This window comes from Callithrix jacchus, chromosome 8, assembly GCF_049354715.1.
Source record: "Callithrix jacchus isolate 240 chromosome 8, calJac240_pri, whole genome shotgun sequence".
NCBI lineage: Eukaryota > Metazoa > Chordata > Mammalia > Primates > Cebidae > Callithrix > Callithrix jacchus.
In genome coordinates, this window is record NC_133509.1 from 45860934 (window position 1) to 45884145 (window position 23212).

Here is a 23212-nt window from a genome sequence, read left to right on the forward strand (position 1 = left end):
ATAGCTTCACAATAAATTTTTTAACTGAAAACTCTAAGACCTCAAATTTTCTTTTTTTTCCAGACTGGGCTATTCTTGGTCCTTTACATTTCCATATGTTATGTTCCATAAATGTTATAATTAGTTTGTGAATTTCTGGGGAAAAAAAAAAAAAAAAAGCTTGCTGGAATTTTGATAAGGATTGTGTTGAATCCATAGATCAATTTGAGGAGAACTGCCTTTTTTGGAGACAGTCTCACTCTGTTGCCCAGGCTAGAGTGCAGTGGCGCGATCTCAGCTCACTATAACCTCTGCCTTCCAGGTTCAAATGATTCTCCTGTCTTACCCTCCCAAGTAGCACGGACTACAGGCAGTGTGCCACCAGACCCAGCTAATTTTTGTATTTTTAGTAGAGACAAGATTTCATCATGCTGGCCAAGCTGGTCTTGAACTCCTGACCTCAGGTGATCTGCCCACCTTGGCCTCCCAAAGTGTTGGGATTACAGGTGTGAGCCACTGCGCCTGACAAAGAACGTCATTTTAATATTGAGTCTTCCAATCCATGATGTGGAATGTCTCTCTTTATGTAAATCTTCAATTTTTCTCAGCAATGTTTTAGAGTTTTTGCTGTACAAATCTTACACTTCTTTTGTTAAATTTATTCCTAAGTATTTTATTCTTTTTCATGCTACTATGAAGTTTTTTAAGTTTTACTTTTGAATTGTTATTTTCTAGTATATAGAAATATAATGGATATTTGTATTTTGATACTGTATTCTGCAATTTTGCTGAACTAGTTTATTTAGTTCTGGTTTTTCTTGTGTGTGTATTCCTTAGGATTTTCTATATAAAGCACCATGTAATCAGCAAATAGTTTTCCTTCCTCCATTGCAATCTGGATGCGTTTATTTCATTTTCTTGCCTGACTACGCTGTCCATGATCTTAAGTACATTGTTGAATGTAAATAGTGAAAGTGGGCATCCTTGCCTTGTTAGTGATTTAGGGGGAAAGCATTCAGAATTTCACCATTAAGGCCGGGAACAGTGGCTCACACCTGTAATCCCAGCACTTTTGGAGGCCAAGGTGGGCAGATCACTTGAGGTCAGGAGTTTGAGACCAGCCTGGCCAACATGGAGAAACCCCATCTCTATTAAAAATACAAAAAGTAGCCAGGCATGGTGTCCCACGCCTGTAGTCCCAGCTACTCAGGAGGCTGAGGCAGGAGAGTCACGTCACTTGAACCCGAGAGGTGGAAGTTGCAAGTGAGCTGAGTTCAAGACACTGCACTCCAGCCTGGGCAACAGAACAAGACCTTGCCTCAAAAAAAAAAGGGGGTATTCACCATTAAGTATGATGCTACATGTAGGTTTTTCACAGATGTTACATTTATTATTGAGAGTGAGATATTTAAGGCTCTATCCATTAGTGAAAATGAGAAACTGGTCCCCTACTATTATTGTTGAGTTGCCTATTTTCCCCTTTAATTCACTTTTTGTTTCATGTATTTTATGGCTTTGTTGTTAGGCATGTGTATATGTTTACAACTATTATAACATTCTGACAAACTGAGACCTTTTAATTATAAAATGTTCTTCTTCGCATATGTGTTTGTCTTAAAGTGTATTTTGTCTTATATTAGTATAGCCACTCACGCTGTCTTATGGTTACTATTTGCATGTAGTATCTTTTTATATTCTTTTACTTTCTTTCTTTCTTTTTTTTTTTTTTTTTTTGAGACTGAGTTTCGCTCTTGTTACACAGGCTGGAGTGCAATGGCACGATCTGGGCTCACCGCAACCTCCACCTCCTGGGTTCAGGCAATTCTCCTGCCTCAGCCTCCTGAGTAGCTGGGATTACAGGCACACACCACCGTGCCCAGCTAATTTTTTATACTTTTAGTAGAGATGGGGTTTCACCATGGTGACCAGGATGGTCTCGATCTCTTGACCTCGTGATCCACCAGCCTCGGCCTCCCAAAGTGCTGGGATTACAGGCTTGAGCCACCGCGCCCGTCCCTATTCTTTTACTTTCTAAAGGGTTTCTCCGAAAGAAAACATACAGTTGGATTTTTTATTTAATCCAGTCTGAGCATCTCATAGATTGTTAACTAAAGAATGCCTTGTTTTGGCTGGGCACAGTGGCACATGCCTATAACCCCAGCACTTTGGGAGGCCAAGGCAGCTGGATCACCTGAGATCAGGAGTTTAAGGCCAGACTGGCCAACATGGCGAAACCTTGTCTCTACTAAAAATACAAAAAGTAAGCTGGTGTGGTGGCAGGCGCCTGTAATCACAGCTACTAGGGAGGCTGAGGTGGAAGAATTGCTTGAATCCGGGAGGTGGAGGTTGCAGTGAACTGAGATCACACCATTGCACTCTAGCCTGGGTGACAAAAAGGAGACTCCGTCTCAAAAAAAAAAAAAATCAATGCCTTTTTCTATTAAGGAATTCATTCTTTTGAATCACATATGTAACTTTGGGATGTGGGGTTACAGAACAGACATTCTTCAGCCAAACCCTGGCAATCACTACAGTAACAAGTGTAGCCATATTCTCTCTTATCTGAACAGTAACCTACCTCTCAGCCACTGCTAGCAGCCGTTCTGGCCTAAAGGTACCCTCGGTGTCAATGTACATGGCCTTTCCTTCACCTCCGCCCCGGTCAATGGGAAGCTATAGAAAACAAAAACAACAGAGGAAATGGACATTTTATTTCTGCTATAGCTGACCGAATTCCTCATGACATCATTATCATTACTCCAAGTCAAAGGGAAAAACACTAAAAAATGACAGTGGTAAGTAAGGAGGAGGCATTCTCTTCTGATATTAATAGAAATATAGCTAGAAAAAAAATGTAATGCTGATTGTGTCTCAGTACATACAGTTAGTCTTGTTGGAACTGAACTGCTTAGAAGTATAGCCCAAACTAGGTAATAAAATGATTTTCTTTTTTCTTGTGATGGAGTCTCACTCTGTAGCCCAGACTGGAGTGCACTGGCACTATGGTTAACTACAACTGCCTCCCAGGTTCAAGCAATTCTCCTGGCCCAGCATCCAGAAGAGCTGAGATTAAAGGTGTGTGCCACCACTCCCAGCTAATTTTTGTAGTTTTAGTACAGACAGGATTTCACCAAGTTGGCTAGGCTGATCTTGAACTCCTCACCCCCAGGTGATCCACCTGCCTTGGCCTCCCAAAGTGCTGGGATTACAGGAGTAAGCCACCACACCTGGCCAGTAATAAAATTCTATAACTACATACCAAAAGAAGACTGCTAATTCAAGAATACAAAAATTTGGAAGACCATTTACCTTAGCTGTAATCAATAAAGGGCCATGATCCAAAGACCAGTTAATTTTAGCATGTCTAGGTCAAACTTATACTTCACTGTATTGAGCAGATCATTCTTCAGGGGTACTAAAGGGGCTTGTCAATGCCCTTGGAGTATCCACAGCAAATTTAAAGTGTGAACAAGAAAGAAGAAAAACACAATTACTCTAATAATACATACAGATATTGAAAGTGAACGATTGGAAAAACAGAAAAATAAGTAGCACAAACAATTTTAAAAAGGAAAAAAAAAGAAGTAAATCAAATGCCACGAAACCTGACTCATGAGCCTCTCAAGGAAAACCTCTGCTTTAGGCTACCCATCCTATACCAGACACCTTTGAATTTTTCTACAAATTTTAAGTGACTGATGCTAAAGGGTAATTTCCACTCTAGAAATCTACTTTGGAGTCAAAATTCACCTTTAAATTCTGAGGAAAATCCCTTAGAATATTTTACATTAAAGGCCTAGGAGAACCAAATTTCTTTTTTGAGAATTTTTTTTCAAAATTACAAAATAACTATGTGCTTATATTAAAACTCCAAACAATATAAAAGTAGAGGGCCAGGTGTGGTGGCTCATACCTGTAATCCCAACACGTTGGAAGGCCAAGGCAAGTGGATCCCTTAAAGTCAGGAGTTCAAGACCAGCCTGGCCAACATGGTGAAACCCCATCTCTACTAAAAATACAAAAATTAGACAAGTGTGGCGGTGTGCACTGTAAACCTAGATACTCAGGAAGGTGAGGCAGGGGAATTGCTTGAACCCAGAAGTCAGAGGTTGCAGTGAGCCAAGATCTCGCCACTGCATTCCAGCTTGGGCGACAGATGAGGCTCTATCTCAAAAAAAAAAAAAAGTAGAGTAAAAACTGAAAGCTTGCCGGGCCCGGTGGTGCGTGCCTATAGTCCCAGCTACTTAGGAGGCTGAGGCTGGAGGATCACTTGAGTCCAGGAGTTCTGGGCTGTAGTGTACTATGCCAATCGGTGTCCGCACTAAGTTTGTCATCAATATGGTTACCTCCCGGGAGCAGGGGACCACAGGTTGCCTAAGGAGGGGTGAACCTGCCCAGGTCGGAAATAGGAGCAGGTCAAAACTCCTGTGCTGATCAGTAGTGGGATCGCATCTGTGAATAGCCACTGCACTCCAGCCTGGGCAACATAGTGAGACCCCGTCTCTTGAAAAAAACAAAAAACCCCTGAAAGCTCTTCATCACTCTCCAGCTCCCAGAAGTAATCTCCTAGGTTATTTGCTATGCATTTTCATACACTTCTTTTATGTAAGTAGTTCTTCTACTTACTATGGGACTCTGAGAATATTGTTTCCTTTTCCGTAAAATGTAAATAAAAACTGACCAAACCGACCTTATGGGACTGTTTTAAAACCTAAATGAAATAATTCATGTAAAGTGTTTAGCACAGTACACTCTGAAGGCATGATTTCCTCAACCTTTAGGGCACTGACTTTAGTGTATACAGTTATGGAAGGCTTTGCTAATTTTGTAAGAAAAAAATTATGTTATTATTTGGCAGGTAAAATATTTCACATCAGAGGAATCCATGGAAGGAGCAAAGGACACATATACAATAAAAGAGGGTCTTGAAGTAAAGAAAGAATCGGAACCAGTGGCCAAGAAGACATAGAGCATAAGCTGCCTCAGTTTCTTGGGAAGGAGGATATATTAACACTCTGGGGGCTAAGTCACCAGGAAATAAGATAAATGAAGTTCCTCTTTCTCCCACCTCTGGCTAATATTAAATGCTACCATGACAGGGAATTCTTTTCCAATTGAATAGATTTCCTTGGCAAAAGAAAGGCCACAGATGATTGGGCATAGGTAGGTAGACTGACAACAGGATAGTGGACAAGCTCCCAGGGTAAGCTCAGGGTGATGGACTGCATGCTCTGTTCTCTAGTTGATTTGGCCCTTTCCACCTTGCCCTCTCAGAGCCATCATAGCCATCTTCTGTTATTGGACTGAGATACTACCAGGTTAGCTGTTCATAGTAACTGCTTAGGACCATAATTTAACACTTCTTCCCATTTCATAGTGATGCAGTTTGTTTCTGACTTTCCATTTTAATGATGCTTTAGTATAAATTCTTTGTACATTTATCTTTGCGTTTATGTGAAATGTTCCGTGAGACAAATTTTCTGTCAAAGGGCATATGTTTTTAAAATTGGTACTTATGTTAAATTGTCTTCTCAGAATTTTTTTTCTATTTTTTTTAAATTGAGATGGGGTTTTGCCATATTGCCCAGTCTCATCTGGAACTCCTGGGTTCAAGAAATTCTCCGGCTTCAGCCTCTAAAATTCTGGATTTACAAGAGTGAGCCACCATGCCTGGCCCAGAATTCTAAAATTACTGTAGTACTTTGAATAAGCATGGGTTATTCATTTTGTAACCTAACTGTAGCTCTCAACTTCATAACTTTTCCATTATACAGCGATCTAACACATAGCAGGGTTTCACTTTATTAAATTGAGAAAATCTGAACAAATGAGAGTAGAAAATGTTAACATTTAAGTGATAGTCTAATATCCTCTCTATATCCCTGGTTCTAGCTCTTAGGCTGATAAATGCAATCTTTTCTATTATTACTTAATTAGCATTTTTCTTTAAGAAATTAACGATCAGTTGTTTAGCCATCTGCAAATGTTATTTTAACAGACAAGCTATGTTTACTTGAGAATTTTGCTTTAGTTTATTGTTGACAGATGTTATCTGACTACTTAATAAACATTCTCAGGCTAGGATTCTATTTGTACAACTTTGGAGCATCAGCATGCTATGCTGAGTTGCCATGGCAACTATGGATATTGTGTACTACAGTTTAAATATTTATTCTACATGAGTCCCTGTTGAAACAACATGGGAAAATATTTCTATTTAAAAAGGTCACACATCATGTTAAATGACCTAAGTAAGAGTGATATTTTAAACAGTTCTATTTCCCTTTAGCTATCAAATTTCTTTTTTTTTTTTTTTTGAGACGGAGTTTCGCTCTTGTTACCCAGGCTGGAGTGCAATGGCGTGATCTCAGCTCACCACAACCACTGCCTCCTCAGTTCAGGCAATTCTCTTGCCTCAGCCCCCACCCCACCCCTGCTCCGCCCCGAGTAGCTGGGATTACAGGCACACGCCACCATGCCCAGCAAATTTTTAAAAAATATTTTTAGTAGAGACAGGGTTTCACCATGTTGACCAGGATGGTCTCGATCTCTTGACCTCGTGATCCACCCACCTCGGCCTCCCAAAGTGCTGGGATTACAGGCTTGAGCCACTGCGCCCGGCTATCAAATTTCTAATGGAGCTCAGGCAATAGCTATAGCTTCTATAACTTCCTCTTCCTCTTCCCAATGTCCCTCCCTTATTATCATAAAAGGTCTCCTAAGCACCCTCCCACATCCCTCCACACAAACTCTTTCTAATTATTATAAGGAGATGGGTGCAGAGGCATGTGCCTGTAATCCCAGCTAAGTGAGAAACTGGGTGGGAGGACTGCCTGTGCTCAGGAGTTCTAGAACAGCGTGGTCAACATAGTGAGACCTCATCTCAAAACAAGAATTTATTTCTGAGGAAAGTTAACAATGGATTAGGTCTGCTGAATACTGAAATACTAACTTGGCTGTCTCATAAAACATTTGGTAACATTTTGGTCTGCGAAGAAAATATTAGTGAAGCTATCAAAGAAAGAAACAATTAAAATGACATCAAAAAGTCAGGCACAGTGACTGACTCCTGTAATCCTAGCACTTTGGGAGGCCAAGGTGGGTGGATGACCTAAGGTCATCAGGTTGAGACCAGCCTGATCAATATGGTGAAATCCCTCTCTACTAAAAATACAAAAATTAGCTAGGTGTAGTGGTGTGCACCTGTAGTCCCAGCTACTCAGGAGGCTGAGACATGAGAACTGCTTGAACCCAGGAGGCGGAGGCTGCAAGTGAGCCTAGATCACACCACTGCACTCCAGCCTGTACAACAAATCGAAACTCCAACTTAAAAAAAAAAAAAAAAAATTAGTCTCTGCAGAGACTAATATGATAAGGCTGATTTTCTCATTTCTTGCATATGGTTTACCATGCAGGACACAGGGCCCCAATAAAATCTGCAACTTTTTCCTTTTTTTTTTTAGAATAGGGTCTGGCTCTGTTGCCTAGGCTGGAGTGTAATGGCATAATCAGCTCACTGCAGCCTGAACCTCCCAGGCTCAAGCCACCACACCTGGCTAATTTTTAAAAAATTATTTATAGAGATTAGGTTTGCTGTGTTGCTCAGGCTGGTCTCAAACTCCTGGGCTCAAGCGATCTGACCGCCCTGGCCTCCCAAAGTACTCGGATTATAAACTTGAGCCACCCTGGCCTCCCAAAGTACTCGGATTATAAACTTGAGCCACTATACATGGCCTTCAAAATCCATGTTTTTAATGACACCATCTTTAACTATAACACAGCATTACATCAATATAATAAACATTTTTAATAAAGTATAATTTAAATTCAGAGTAAACTGGCCAGGCAAAGTGGTTCACGCCTGTAATCCTAGCACTTTGGGAGGCCAAGGCAGGCAGATCAGTTGAGGTGAGGAGTTGGAAACCAGCCTGGAAAACATGGTGAAACCCCGCCTCCACTAAAAATACAAAGAAAATTAGCCTTATGTGGTGGCAGGCGCCTATAATCCCAGCTATTTAGGAGGCTAAGGCAGGAGAATTGCTTGAACCAAGGAGGTGGAGTTGCAGAGTGAGGTTCCATCTCAATAAATAAATAAATTCAGAGTATTATAACTCGATCAAAATAGTAGAAAAAAAATTCAGAGTAAATTATGAAGGATAGTTCTTAACTTGATTTATAAGAAAAAACACAAAAGAAAATAATTTATATTGAACTTCTAAATCTATAACTGAGTTTCAAAAACTACTGCTATTTTTCTGAGAGGATAAGTACTCGGGCCAGGCATGATAGCTTCAGCCTGTAATCCCAGGACTTTGGGAGGCTGGGGCCGGTGGATCACCTGAGGTCAGGAGTTTGAGACCAGCCTGGTCAACATGACAAAACCCCATGTCTACTAAAAATACAAAAATTTGTTAGGCATGGTGGCAGGTGCCTATAATCCTAGGTATTTGGGAGGCTGAGGCAAAAGAATTGCTTGAACCTGGGAGGCGGAGGTTGCAGTGAGCTGAGATCACACCATTGCACTCCAGACTGGATGACAGAGTGAGATTCCGTCTCAAAAACAAACAAACAAACAAAAATACTCAAGAAAGTCCTGAGGATAGAAAAACACTAGGAAGCCTCTTCTATAATACTAATATAAGTCAGTTTTTGTTTCCCCGTTCTTGAACTCCAACAGTAAGTTGTGTTCATGGTAGAAGTGGGTCTAATCTATTTAGATTAAAATAATGCCATGTTGGATGAATCTGGAGAACATCATTCTCAGCAAACTGACACAAGAACAGAAAATGAAACACCGCATATTCTCACTCATAGGCGGGTGATGAAAAATGAGAACACATGGACACAGAAAGTGGAGTACTAAACACTGGGGTCTATTGGGGGGAAAAGGGGAGGGCCAGTGGGAGGAGGAGGTGGGGAAGGATAGCCTGGGGAGAAATGCCAAATGTGGGTGAAGGGGAGAAAGCAAGCAAAACACACTGCCATATGTGTACCGATGCAACTCTCTTGCATGTTCTGCACATGTGCCCCAAAACCTAAAATGCAATAAAAAAAAAAAATGCCATGTTCTTCAAAATAACTCAATTTATAATAAAGCTTCAAAAGATTATAACAGAAGAGTTGGTCCACAGGCATAGGCCAGGTTCCAGGGTACTTTGTGAATTGGCGACTCATGCAGCACATCCTTAAAGCCAGAAAATATTAGGACCTACTTAGACAAGGAAAAAGGGCTCCCCCTATCTCTGAAGTTGCAGACAAGATGAAAATTTGTTAGCTTTCTTTTCTATACCCTACTCCCTCCTTTTTTCATGTATCTTTCATTTCCAGATTCCATTGTTACTTCTCTGTGTGACTTAGTTCCACATTTCTCAATCCTGCTAAAAATTTTTGCTTGGAGTTTGTCACCTCAAACCTGCCGTCTCTAAACCTGAACTCATGTTTCCAACAAAACTGTTTTCTTCTGCCAAACACTTTTTAGGTTTACTAAATTATTGTAACATATTCTTGGGCTGAGTTGTATTTTTTATTGTCAGTCATTAAGTGCTGTCCTTTACAATATCTTTTCCTTACATCTCTTTAGTTTCACTATCCTAGTTTAGTCTTGACCAGTTAATACTTACTCTCCACAAAATCAAGCTTACACTTCTTGCCATACTCAAAACTTTCTGAAATAGGGTCTTGATAATTTTTTTTTTTTTTTGAGACAGAGACTGAGTCTCGCTCTGTTGCCCAGGCTGGAGAATGGTGGTGCAATCTTGGCTTACGGCAACCTTGGCCTCCTGAGCTCAAGCAATCCTCCCACCTCTACCTCCCAAGTAGCTGGCACTATAGGCACAGGCCACCACAACTGGCTAATTTTTATATTATTTGTAGAGAAGGAGTTTTACCATGTTGCCCAGGCTGGTCTTGAACTCATGAACTCAAACAATCCCCCCACCTTGGCCTCCCAAAGTGCTGGGATTACAGTTATGAGCTATCATATCCAGCTTGATGCATCTTTTTAAAGGTCATCTCCTAAACTTTTCTACACATACCCTGAACCATGTAAATGAGCTTGCTTATTTATTGTCTTTTCCTTATAACTTATGCCTTCCCATCCTCTGTCCATCCCATTCTGTACAGTTAAATGCTTTTAATTTCCTTCCTTCCAAAATTTAGCATTCTTTGGAAGTCTGGTCCAATATCTTTTCTCCATAAAGTATTTCATGGTAACTCTACGGTGAAGTTACCCTTTTCTTCCTTAAACAGCTAACCCATTTCCTCTATACCATTTATTTATATATCAGGCATGTTTCCGAACATCTATTATCTCCACTCATTCAAGCATTTTATTGTTTACTGAGTGCCTAGCACTGTCTTAAGCACTAGCAATACAACAGAAAACATGCAGTGGCATGACCCCAGTCACTGGGATGCCTGACCTCCTGGGTTCAAGAGATTTTCCCCCCTCAGTGTCTTGAGTAGCTAGGACCACAGGTGCACACCATCACGCTAGGTTAATATTTTCAAATTTTTAAAAATATTGAAACGGGGTCTCACTATGTTGCCCAGGCTGGTGTCAAACTCCTGGCCTCAAGCGATCCTCCCACTTTGGCTTCCCAAAGTGCTGGGATTACAGGCATGAACTACCATGCCTGGTCTCTTATGAAGTTTTAAGAGCACCATCTCTAAAGTCTGGTGTGATTCCACTATTTACTAATTAAATACAATGTATTGGGCAAATATTTAACCCACTGTGTCTGTTTCCAAATCCACCCATGAATGGGAGCATAAAGGAAAATGAAACTGAAGGGGTGTCCAGGGAAAGTTTTTTCCTAATGGAGGAGACACTAGGCATATTTGTATACTGATGAGGATAATTTCATAGACAGGCACAACAGAAAATGGAAAGAGTCGAGTCCTTGAGAAGGTGGCAGCAGATGGTAACCAAATTATATTGATAGAATGAGCCTTTAAGAAGAAAAGGGTCACTTTCTCCATTGTAACCTAAGATAAGAAAAGATGGACACAAATGTAAGTGGATTTAGATTTGATGCCAAGAGGAGGTTAGGCTATTAGCTAAGAATGAGAGTTGAAGAGGAGCATAAAGTTCTGATAAGAGAAGACAAAGTATGAAATACCTAAGTGGGGAAACTACACTTAAATGGAGAAAGTAGACTTGTCAAGAAGTCTTGAATGTTAATCTAAAGTTTGTCGTCTTGAATTTTTTTTTTTTAAACAGAGTGCTGCCTCTTTGCCCAGGCTGGAGTGCAATAGCTCTATCTCGGCTCACTGCAACCTCCACCTCCCAGGTTTAAGCATTTCTCTTGCCTCAGCCTTCCAAGTAGCTGGGATTACAGACATGTGCCAGCACACCTGGCTAATTATTTTTATTTTTAGTGCCGTCAGGGTTTTACCATGTTGGCCAGGCTGGTCTCAAACTCCTGACCTCAGGTAATCCACCCACCTCAGCCTACCAAAGTGCTGGGATCACAGGCATAAGCCACCACACCCAGCCTGTCATCTTGAATTTAAAGTGAAGTCAGTCAGCTTTATGGTATCATTTTTCTCCAGAAAAATCAGCTGTTTGAGTACAGACACTAAGAAGACAGATGAATTTCATCTAAGATTGGGATCTCAAGTGGGTATGTAAACCGAGGCTATCTGCAAGAGAATTACTTTACTGATGAATCATAAAATCTAGACTAATAAAGAAGATGGAGGCTGTGGCTCATGCCTGTAATCCCAGCACTTTGAGAGGCTAAGGCAGGCAGATCAATTGAGGCCAGGAGTTTGAAACCAGACTACCTAACATGATGAAACTCCATCTCTACTAAAAATACAAAAATTAGCCGGGCATGGTGGTGGGCACCTGTAATCCCAGCTACTCGGGAGGCTGATGAAGGAAAATCACTTGAACCAGGGAGGTGCAGGTTGGAATGAGCCAAGATCATGCCACTGCACTCCAGCCTGGGTGACAGAGTCAGACTCTGCCTCAAAACAACAACAATAAAGAAGGTAGCAAGTAAGACAGGAAAGGCCTAGTAGTAGAAAAGTATTTGAAATCAATGTCTCTAAAAGAAGATCAATAATCTGGAAGAGTTTTGACATGCAAGAATTTTGCAGTAGGAGTCTATCTTATAACTAATAACAGCTATAAGATTCTTGAGGACAGAGAAAGTACCTTTTATGGCCATCCTAAGTAATGCTTGCAAATAGCAGGAATAAAGTATTGATGACTTATTTGATTAGCTATAGCCCCAACAGCTCACCTGGCAGGTGACAGCCAGTGTATGACAGATCTGGGTCTTCCCAGTTCGGAATTCTCCAAACATTTCTGTGATAGAGCCAGTCTCAATTCCACCTAAAAGAGCAATAAGAAATACCTCTTAGCATAATACAAACGTTTAGAAATGGTAGTCACAGAAATGTTCTTGGAGCTCATCAGAAAGATGTTTGCATAAATTAAAAATTTAATTTCCAACAAACAGTAATTTTTCAAAAATGTATTTTGAGGCTAGCCATAGTGGTTCATGCCTGTAATCCCAGCACTTTAGGAAGCTGAAGTGGGTGGAGTGCCTTAATTCAGGAGTTTGAAACAAGCCTGGGCAACACGGTGAAGCCCTGTCTCTACCAAAAATATAAAAATTCACCAGGCATGGTGGTGGGTACCTGTAGTACCAGCTACTTAGGAGGCTAAGGTGGGAGGATGACTTGAGCCTGGGAGGTGGAAGCTGCAGTGAGCTGAGATCGTGCCATTACACTCCAGCCTGGGTGACAGAGTGAGATGCTGTCTAAAAACAGATAAACAAACAAAAAGTATTTTAAAATAATTATAGATTGGCTGTGCATGGGGGCTCACGCCTGTAATTTCAGTACTTTGGGAGGCCAAGACGGGCAGATCATCTGAGGTCAGGAGTTTGAGACCAACCTGACCAACGTGGAGAAATCCCATCTCTACTAAAAATACACAATTAGCTGGGCATGGTGGCACATGCCTGTAATCCCAGCTACTCGGGAGGCTGAGGCAGGAGAATTGAGTTCCCAGGAAGTGGAGGTTGCAGTGAGCTGAGATCACACCATTGCACTCCAGCCTGGGACACAAGAGTAAAACTCTGTCTCAAAAAAAATAATAGTCTACGACCATACCACCCTGAACATGCCTGATCTCGTCGATCTCGGAAGCAAAGCAGGGTCAGGCCTGGTTAGTACTTAAATGGGAGACTGCCTGGGAATACCTGGTGCCGTAAGCTTTTTTAAAATGAATTTTTAAAAAATTTAAAAAATAATAATTACTATTATTATAGATTTACAGAAAGTTGCAAACAAGTCCGGGGATAGTGGTTCACATCTGTAATAGCAGCACTTTGGGAGGCGAAGGCAGACAGATCACCTGAGGTTAGGAGTTCGAGACCAGCTGGACAACATGGTGAAACCTCGTCTCTACTAAAAATATAAAACTTAGCTGGGTGTGGTGATAGGCGCCTGTAATCTCAACTACTCAGGAGTCTGAGGCAGGAGAATCGCTTGAACCTGGGAGGTAGGGGTTGCAGTGAGCCAAGATGGTGCCACTGCACTCCAGCCTGGGTGACAGAGTGAGACTCCTTCTCAACAAAATAAAAGTTAAAAAAATTAAAAAAGTAACACAGGGAGGTTCTATGCACCTAGCCTTCGCCAATGTTAACATTTTGCATAATGACGGTACAGTACTGATATTAGAAAACTGACACTGGGGGCCGGGTGCAGTGGCTCATGCCTGTAATCCCAACACTTTGGGAGACTGAGGCGGGCGGATCATCTGAGGTCAGGAGGGAGTTCAAGATCAACCTAGCCAACATTGTAAAACCTCATCCCTACTAAAAATACAAAAATTAGCCAGGCGTGGTAGCATGCGCCTATAGTCCCAGCTACTTGGGAGACTGGGGCAGAATAATCACTTGAACCCAAGAAGCAGAGGTTGCAATGTACTGAGATCATGCCACTGCACTCCAGCCTTGGTAACAGTGAGGAATAGAGAAGAGAATAGAGGGGAGGGGAGGAGAGGAGAGGGGAGGGAAGGGGAGGGAAGAAGAAAGAAAAAGAAAAAGAAAGGGAGGGAGGGAGGGAGGAAGGAAGAGCACAGTGGTTCACACCTGTAATCCCAGCACTTTGGGAGGCTGAGGCAGACAGATCACAAGGTCAGGAGATCAAGACCATCCTGGCCAACATGGTAAAACCCCATCTCTACTAAAAATACAAAAATTGGCTGGGCTTGGTGGTGCACGCTTGTAATTCCTGCTACTTGGGAGGCTGAGGCAGGATAATCGCTTGAACAAGGGAGTCAGATGTTGCAGTGAGCCAAGATCACGCCACTGCACTTCAGCCTGGTGACCAAGCAAGACTCCATCTCAAAAACAAAAAAAAAGAAAAGAAAACTGACATTGGGCTGGGTGAGGTGGCTCAAGCCTGTAATCCCAGCACTTTGGGAGGCTGAGGCAGGGAGATGGCTCGAGCTCAGGATTCTGAGACCAGCCTGGGCAACACAGCAAAGCCCTATCTCAAAAAAAAAAAAAAAAAAAAAAAAAAAAAAAAAAAAAAAAGAAAAAGAAAATTAGCCAGGTAGAAAATGAGTACAGTCCTAGCCCTGAGGAGACTGAGGCTAGAGGATCCCTTGAGTCCAGGAAGCAGAGGTTGCTGTGAGCTGAGACCATGCCACTGCATTCCAGCCTGGGTGTCAGAGTAAAACCCTGTCTCAAAAATAAATAAATAAATGAACAAACAAACAAACAAACGAATAAATAAATAATAAATTTTTTTTAGAATGAGATCAAAAGCTTTATAGTTTTCCTTAAAGTCCTGAAGATTAGTGTGTACTACACAATGAGTAGTATTCAAACATGTAATGCTTTAACCATTGATAAGGTTTTCAACCTTGTGGTAGAGGTTAAAATTATAGTCACTTCCTTAAGCAAAGGGCGCTTACTCTCTTAATGCAACATTAAATGGAGACTAAATTATTTAATTTGCAGATAATTTTAGTACTTCATAAATAAGGTCCCAACTTGCAGCAGTCTTGCTTCTTCAATGTGGACACTTCCTTTATCTTTTTTTTTTGAGACAGAGTTTTTACTCTTATTGCCCATACTGGAGTGCAACCACATGATCTTGGTTCACCAAAACCTCCACCTTCCGGGTTCAAGTGATTCTCCTGCCTTAGCCTCCCAAGTAGCTGGGATTACATAATAGGCATGTGCCACCACACCTGGCTCATTTTTTTAGTAGAGGTCGGGTTTCTCCATGTTGGTCAGGCTGGTCTCAAACTCCTGACCTCAGGTGATCTGCCCATGTCAGCTTCCCAAAGTGCTGGGATTATAGGCATGAGCCACCTCGCCCAGCCTTCCTTTATCTCTTTATTATACCTAACAAGTAAATGCTACCCAAATATTTCAGTTTTTGTCTATAACCTGGAAGCTTTCCTAACTAGGGTTCACAACATAGGATAAGGGATTACTATACCTTGAAGTAGTTTGTCAAGCTCTTTAGAGCCAGTAGTAATCTGTATGATCTCTGACCGCCTTTGGTGGAATTCAGTTGCAGTGGTGAAACCCATTGGAACTAATTTGGCTGCTTCAGCCTGGGAAAAATAAGAAATGTTAAATCAACAAAACAATATTCCTTACCAGAGTGATCTCAAGGGCAATATGTATATATATTAGTAAAACAAGAATAAGGTATACAATGGGAAGAGAAAACATCTAATAAAAATACCAGGCCGAGTTCTCTTTAGAAAATCATAAAAAATGGCTGGGCGCAGTAGCTCAGGCCTGTAATCCCAGCTCTTTGGGAGGCTAAGGTGGGTGAATCACGAGGTCTGGAGTTCAAGACCAGCCTGACCAAGATGGTGAAACCCTGTCTCTACTTAAAATACAAAAAATTAGCCGGGCATGGTGGCACACGCCTATAGTCCCAGCTACTTGGGAGGCTGAGGCAGGAGAATCACTTGAACCTCCCACAAGAGGCAGAGATTGCAGTGAGCCAAGATAGCACCACTGCAGTCCAGCCTGGGCAACAGAGTGAGATTCTGTCTCAAAAAAAAAAGAAAGTTAGAATGTCATAAAAAAGGATAATCTAATTCACAGACTCCATGAAGATCAATTTTTTAATTGCCAATTCAAGGTAATATATTAATATAGTTTAAAAAACCATTATAGATCCATATATATGTGTTTAGTTCAATTTATAACAAAAATAACAATGCAGTACACATTCATTTCCTGCTCCATCAAACAGACTCTATCTCTTAACTTCCTACTTTGTAAAATGAGGACATTTGCCCTTTTATCTCTCCATGACTACTTCCCCACGTCAATCAGCTGTACCTTTTTTTCATATTGTCTGGTTGAAAACATTAACTTCCTATTTTGTAATTATAGATAAATGTTCTATAATAGCACTATAGGTTGATTCTAAAGTTGAAAAATAAATGCACTCACAAATATGCAAAAATAAAGCCACACACTCCTAAATAACTAACAAGTCTAAGAAATGACAGGGAAAATCAGAAAATACTTTTGCAATGAATGAAAATGAAGATATATTGAAACTTACGGGATCCAACAAAAGCAGTGCTTTAAGAGAAATTCATAGCTATATTAGAGAAGAAAGCTGGGTGTGGTGGCTCACGCCTGTAATCCCAGCATTTTGGGAGGTCAATGTGGCTGGATTGCTGGAAGCCACGAGTTTGAGACAGCCTGAGCAACAAAGAAGAACCCTGACTCTAAAAAAATGTTTTAAAATTAGAAGGGCATAGTGCTGGGTGTCTGTGGTCCTAGCTACTTGAGAGGCTAGTGGAAGGTTTGTTTGAACCAGGAGTTGGGAGGCTGTGGTGAGCTATGATCACACCACTGCACCCCAAAGTAGATGACAGAACAAAACTCTGTCTCTAAAAACAAAAAAGATAAATCATAACCTAACCTTCCAAAGAAGAACAAACAAAACAAAGCAAGCAGAAGAATAGAAATAATACAGGTTAGGGTAGAAACTACTGAGTAGAGGAGAGAATAATACAGAAAAATCAATGAACCCAGACAGGCATGGTGGCTCACGCTTGTAAGCTCAGCACTCTGGGAGCCCAAGGCCAGCAGATCATGAGGTCAAGAGATCGAGACCATCCTGGCCAACATGGTCAAACTCTGTCTCTGCTAAAATACAAAAATTAGCTGGGCATGGTGGCGTGCACCTGTAGTCCCAGCTACTCAAGAGACTGAGGCAGGAGAATTGCTTGAACCTGGGAGGTGGTGGTTGCAGTGAGCCAAGATTGCACCACTGCACTCCAGCCTGGCGCCTGGCAAAAGAGCAAGACTCTATCTCCAAAACAAACAAACAAAAAATCAATGAACCCAAAAGCTGGTTCTTTGAAAATATCAACAAAATTGACAAGCTTTCAGCTGCACTAACCAAGAAAAAAGAGAAGACTCAAATTACTAAAATAAAGAATGAAAGAGGGGACACTACTACTACCTTATGGAAATAAAAAGTAGTACAAGGAAACCCTTTGATCTCAACAAGTTAGATAACTTAGATGAAATAAGCAAATTCATAGAAAGTAAAACTACCAAAACTCACTCAAGAAGAAAATCTAAATAGACTCATAGAAAGTAAAAAGATTAAACTTTTAGCTGGGCGCCGGGCACGGTGGCTCACACCTGTAATCCCAGCACTTTGGGAGGCCGAGGTGGGTGGATCACAAGGTCAAGAGATCGAGACCATCCTGGTCAACAAGGTGAAACCCCGTCTCTACTAAAAATACAAAAATTAGCTGGGCATGGTGGCGCGCGCCTGTAGTCCCAGCTACTCGGGAGGCTGAGGCAGGAGAATTGCTTGAACCCAGGAGGCGGAGGTTGCGGTGAGCCGAGATCGTGCCATTGCACTCCAGCCTGGGTAACAAGAGCAATACTCTGTTTCAAAAAAAAAAAAAAGATTAAACTTTTATGATTTTAAAATTTTCCATGAAGAAAAAAAATCAACAAACAGCTGAAAAATCAATGCAAATTTATTCTCTAAACTTTTCTATATACTTAATATTTCATTTAAAAACTCATTGCAGTGCCAGGTGCAGTGACTAATGCCTGTAATTCCAGCACTTTGGGAGGCCGAGGTGGGCGGACTACCTGAGGCCAGGGTTTTGAGACCAGCCTGGTCGATTCATATACTCACTGTCAATTCAATGCAAAAAACATGTACTAGATACTTACTGTGCATGAATCATAGTCCTAGGGACTCTGAAGGATATGGAAAAAAAGATGAGCTGATTCTTACCTCCACAGAGCTGACACTTTAATCAGGAAGATAAACTATACAAAATAACTATAGTACAAGTAGATGTGATAGGTAATATAAGTATTAACAAAATAGGCATGGGAGCTCAGGGAATATAGACTACTTCTTTTGGCGAAAAACAGAAGGACAATGTAGCAGCAAAGACAAAAGTGGTGGAAATGGTCAGGCTAGTGGTGTGTGTCTGTCGTCCAAACTACTTAAGAGGCTGAGGAGGATTCCTTGAGCTTCACAGTTTGAAGCTGCAATGAGCTATGATCATGCCATTGCACTCTAGCCTGGGCAAAGGGTCAGACTCTGTCTCTCTCACATTTTTTTTTTTAAAGGTGGGCGCAGTGGTTGGCACCCGTAATCTCAACACTTTGGGAGGCTGAGGAGGGTGGACTGCTTGAGGCCGGGAGTTTGAGACCAGTATGGGGAACATGGTGAAACCCTGTCTCTAATAAAAGTACAAAAATTAGCCAGGTGTGGTGGTGGGCACCTGTAATCCCAGCTACTTGGGAGACTGAGGCAGGACAATCACCTGAACCCGGGAGTCAGAGGTTGCAGTGAGCTGAGCAGAGATGGCACCATTGCACTCCAGCCTAGGTGACAGAGCGAGACTCTGCATCCAAAAAAAAAAGCCAGGTGCAGTGGCTCACTCCTGTAATCCCAGCACTCTGGGAGGCTGAGGCAGGCAGATTACCTGAGGTCAGGAGTGAGACCAGCCTGACCAACCTGGAGAAATCCCATCTCTACTGAAATAAAAAAATTAGCCGGGTGTGGTGGTGCGTGCCTGTAATCCCAGCTACTTGGGAGGCTGAGGCAGGAGAATTACTTGAACCTGGAAGAGGAGGTTGCAGTGAGGTGAGATCACATCATTGCACTCCAGCCTAGGCAACAAGAGTGAAACTCTGTCTCAAAAAAATAAATTTTTTAAAAAAGGAAAAAAAACAATATAATCATAATCTTTACTGACCAGAAACTAAGAACATAAAATATCTAAAAGTAAAGACACATGTCTATATATTTGGCATCTCAAACCACATATTCTAGGTTTGTATTTTTGTGTTCATAGAAGCCTTGTTCAACAAGGCTGACTTGATGTCTGAACCCAAGATCTCACAAGGCAAAAGTAAAGATCCTGTCAGCATTTGTTCATTAACAAAAACTGATGCCCAAAAAGTGACAACAGAAAGACTTTAGGGACCCCTACTAATCAATATCACAATCTTTTTTTTTTTATCCCTCTGGTATTTTTAGTAGAGACGGGGGTTTCATCATCTTGGCTAGGCTGGTCTTGAACTCCTGACCTTGTGATCCAGCCGCCTCGGCCTTCCAAAGTACTAGGATTACAGACATGAGCCACCACACGCAGCCATCAATATCACAATCGTTTAACAAAAGTACTATGTTAGGAACTCAGAACTCTTATTTTCAATTAACCAACCACTTCAACAAATACTCATTTATTTCAGTAATCCAATAAATTTCTCTAATGATAATAGTAATCAATATTTAAAAATACAATTATATAAATAAATATTTGCTTTATATTATACAAAACTTCAAGGGCAAAGGTAGTAAAACTGTATAACTATATAAATACTGAAGGAATAAGTTCTTAAAACAAAATGTAACCATGGGGAATTATGGATATTAAAGAACTACATGACGCTACAAAAATAAATCAGCCAGGCACAGTGGCTCACACCTGTAATCACAGCACTTTGGGAGGCTGAGACAGGTGAATCGCCTGAGCTCGGGAGTTCAAGACTAGCCCAGCATGATGGCATGTGCCTGTAGTCCCAGGTACTTGGGAGGCTGAGGTGAAAGGATCTCTTGAGCTTGGGAGGCGAAGGCTGCAGTGAGCTGAGATGGCACCACTGCACTCCAACCGGGATGACAGAGCGAGAACATGTCTCCACAACAAAAAAAGAAACAGAGGTAACAGTCACCCCTGTAAGATAACAGAAGAATGAGAGATGGAAGGAAGAAGTCGTTCACTACATTCCCTTTTATATTATTCCCACTAATACCTCCCTAGGTCAAATGAGCAATACTTACCAGAATTTTATCAGCTTTGGCTTCACTAATTCCCTTAATATTTATTAGCTCCTTCTTTGGTGCATAGGCAACAGCCTCCACAGTATGGAATCCAGCTTCTTCCAATTTTTTCACATCATTGGCATTTATGCCACACTGCTGCAAAATGAAGAAAACCATAAATAAATTTAAGCTTTAGTTCTCTAATCTAACACAGATGATATGTGTCCTACATACTTCACAGAGGTGCTTGAAGTCTTATAATACAACTGTCCCAAAATCCTGGGGTGGGGAGATGGGAAGTTGCTTCCAGAACCCCCAGCAAATAATAAAATCCAAGAATGCTCAAATACCTTATATAAAATGGCATATTATCTGCATATAACCTGTGGACATCCTCCTGGATGTTTTTTGATATGCAGTTGATTGAATTTTTGATATGTAGTTTGTTGAATTTCCTGATGCAGAATCCAGGAATATAGAGAGCCTACTGTATTATATGCAAAAGTTGAAAAATGAGCCCTATGTATGAGGTACTAAATAACAAAGTAACAACCTTTTCATCATCAAAATCAATAATTTTAAACTAGCACTATGGCATGTATATTAAAAAGAATTCTTGGCCAGGTGCAGTGGCTCACGCCTATAATCCCAGCACTTTGGGAGGCCGAGGTGGGTGGATCGTGAGGTCAAGAGTTTGAGACCACCCTGGCCAATACGGTGAAACCCCATCTCTACTAAAAATACAAAAATTAGCCAGGCGTGGTGGCACGTGCCTGTGGTCCCAGCTACTCGTGAGGCTGAGGCAGAAGAATCGCTTGAACCCAGGAGGCGGAGATTGCAGTGAGCAGGGATTGTACTACTGCACTCCAGCCTGGCAACAGAGCAAGACTCCATCTCAAAAAAAAAAAAAATTATTATTAGCAACTGGAATTTAAAAGTAACTCCCAACATTTTTTCTTCTTTTTTTGAGGCAGTCTCTCACTCCATCACCCAGGCTAAAGTGCAGTGGCATGATCTTGGCTCACCGTAACCTCTGCCTCCCGGGTTTGAGCAATTTTCCTGCCTCAGCTTCCCGAGTAGCTGGATTACAGGTGCAAAAAATGGGTAGGGTGAATAAGGAGCTCCCAGGGTACTGGGGGTAAAGCAAGCCTTTCTATCCCAGGTTGGCTTGTTGGGGACAATCACTGTTTGGGATGATCAGTGTGTCCATATTGGTCAGTGTGTCCAGCGATACGTCCAGAGTTGTTACCTTCTAGGTTACTACTGAATCTGAGTTGATTTTATGTCATGTTGTCTGGCATAAAATAAATGTTAATTAGCTGGGTATGACCACCGTATCCGGCTAATTTTTTAAAAAGATTTTTTGTAGGCCGGGCATGGTGGCTCATGCCTATAATCCCAGCACTTTGGGAGGCCAAGGCGGGTGGATCATGAGGTCAAGAGATCGAGACCATCCTGGTCGGTTGGTGAAACCCCGTCTCTACTAAAAATACAAAAATTAGCTGGGCATGGTGGTGCGCGCCTGTAGTCCCAGCTACTTGGGAGGCTGAGGCAGGAGAACTGCTTGAACCCAAAAGGCGGAGGTTGCAGTGAGCCGAGATCGTGCCATTGCACTCAAGTCTGGGTAACAACAGCAAAACTCCGTCTCAAAAAAATATATATATATATTTTTTTTTGGTAGAGATGGGGTTTCACCATGTTGGCCAAGGCTGGGATTACACACATGAGTCACCATGCCTGGTTACTCCCAACCATTTTTTGTGACCCTAAATGAACCCTGAGACCTTGGGCCCTAAAAGACCATTTTAAGACACTGTTGCCCAACACTTTCCACATCACACACACATAGAAAACGGTATTTTTACACTATGGTAAGGTAAACAGATAAGGCTAATCAGAACTGAAAGGAGCACTATCTTGGCCTATCAATAAATACCCTTTTTCTTGAACAATGACTGAAAGCTCTGCTCTAACAACTGACATTAAGAGTGAGGAAAATACTTTTTGTCAGAGACTTTTATACCACTTCTCAAAACAAACCACCCAAAGATACCTCTTTCTTCCTATATTCAAGTCAGCTTTGGTTTCATTAGTCACCAAAAGCATGACTTCTAAGAGAACATGAGTTAGTAGGGAAATGTGGATGTATTTGGGGTTTGGGAGAATTTACAAGAGGAAAGTTTGCCAACAGAAGCCATATCTGCTACAAATATTTAGGCAATAAGCAATATGCATGTGTTATATAAGTTCATGGCACCAGAAGTTATGACTCTGAACTTTCAAATGTTTATCACAAATCCATTTAAGGAACTTCTTGAATTTTTTTTTAAATAAGCCTTTTGCACTCCTAACTTCTAGAGTCTTGAAGATTAGTTGGCGATGGGAAATATGCATAAAGAGAAGAATCAAGTCTTTCTGTGCCTTCCCCGCTACTTATCTCAGCCCGAATCAGCTGCACTCACAGGGCACTCTCTATACAATGGGCAGAAACGGTGTAAGGCCTCAGCTCTGGTGCTTAATGTTCTTGTGCAGAATCCTGAATTGGAGCTTGTCTCTTATACTACAACAACCCCATACCCTTCTCCCTGCCAATGACAGCTCACAGCACAATCTAGATCAATGGAGAGAAGGTGCTCCCCTCTCTTCCATGCACAATTGGTCCAGGCCACTGTAATTCCCAGAACAGCACTTTTCTTTTCTTTTTTTTTTTTTTTAATACTGAACGTTTCATGAATTTGCATGTCATCCTTGCGCAGGGACCATGCTAATCTTCTCTGTATGGTTCCAATGTTAGTATATGTGCTGCCAAAGTGAGCACAGCACTTTCATACTTAGTACAAATAGCACAGGACACTTTGGCCAGGCATGATGGCTCATGCCTGTAATCCTAGCACTTTGGGAGGCTGAAGCA

The 23212-nt window shown here is 41.5% G+C and overlaps 1 protein-coding gene, 1 non-coding gene and 1 pseudogene across 9 annotated transcripts in view; 1 reads left to right on the forward strand and 2 right to left on the reverse strand.

The window, feature by feature from the left end:
* RAD51 (RAD51 recombinase) overlaps positions 1–23212 on the reverse strand; it is a 43958-nt gene that overhangs the window by 16826 nt on the left and 3920 nt on the right. For 5 of the 8 annotated variants that reach the window (XM_035259811.3, XM_078334350.1, XM_078334351.1 and 2 more), the window contains exons 3-6: positions 20320–20457; positions 15454–15571; positions 12231–12322; positions 2558–2652 (exon numbers count right to left, since the gene is read on the reverse strand). In XM_035259811.3, the coding sequence (XP_035115702.1) occupies positions 2558–2652; positions 12231–12322; positions 15454–15571; positions 20320–20457 (443 nt within the window). The remainder of the gene's footprint in view (positions 1–2557; positions 2653–12230; positions 12323–15453; positions 15572–20319; positions 20458–23212) is intronic. The other 3 variants (XM_078334347.1, XM_078334348.1, XM_078334349.1) reach the window with 1 other exon arrangement.
* Positions 13094–13211, forward strand: LOC118145381 (5S ribosomal RNA; annotated as a pseudogene).
* On the reverse strand, positions 23013–23119 carry LOC118145252 (U6 spliceosomal RNA). The gene has a single exon (XR_004730380.1). It is a non-coding gene; the product is annotated as a U6 spliceosomal RNA (small nuclear RNA).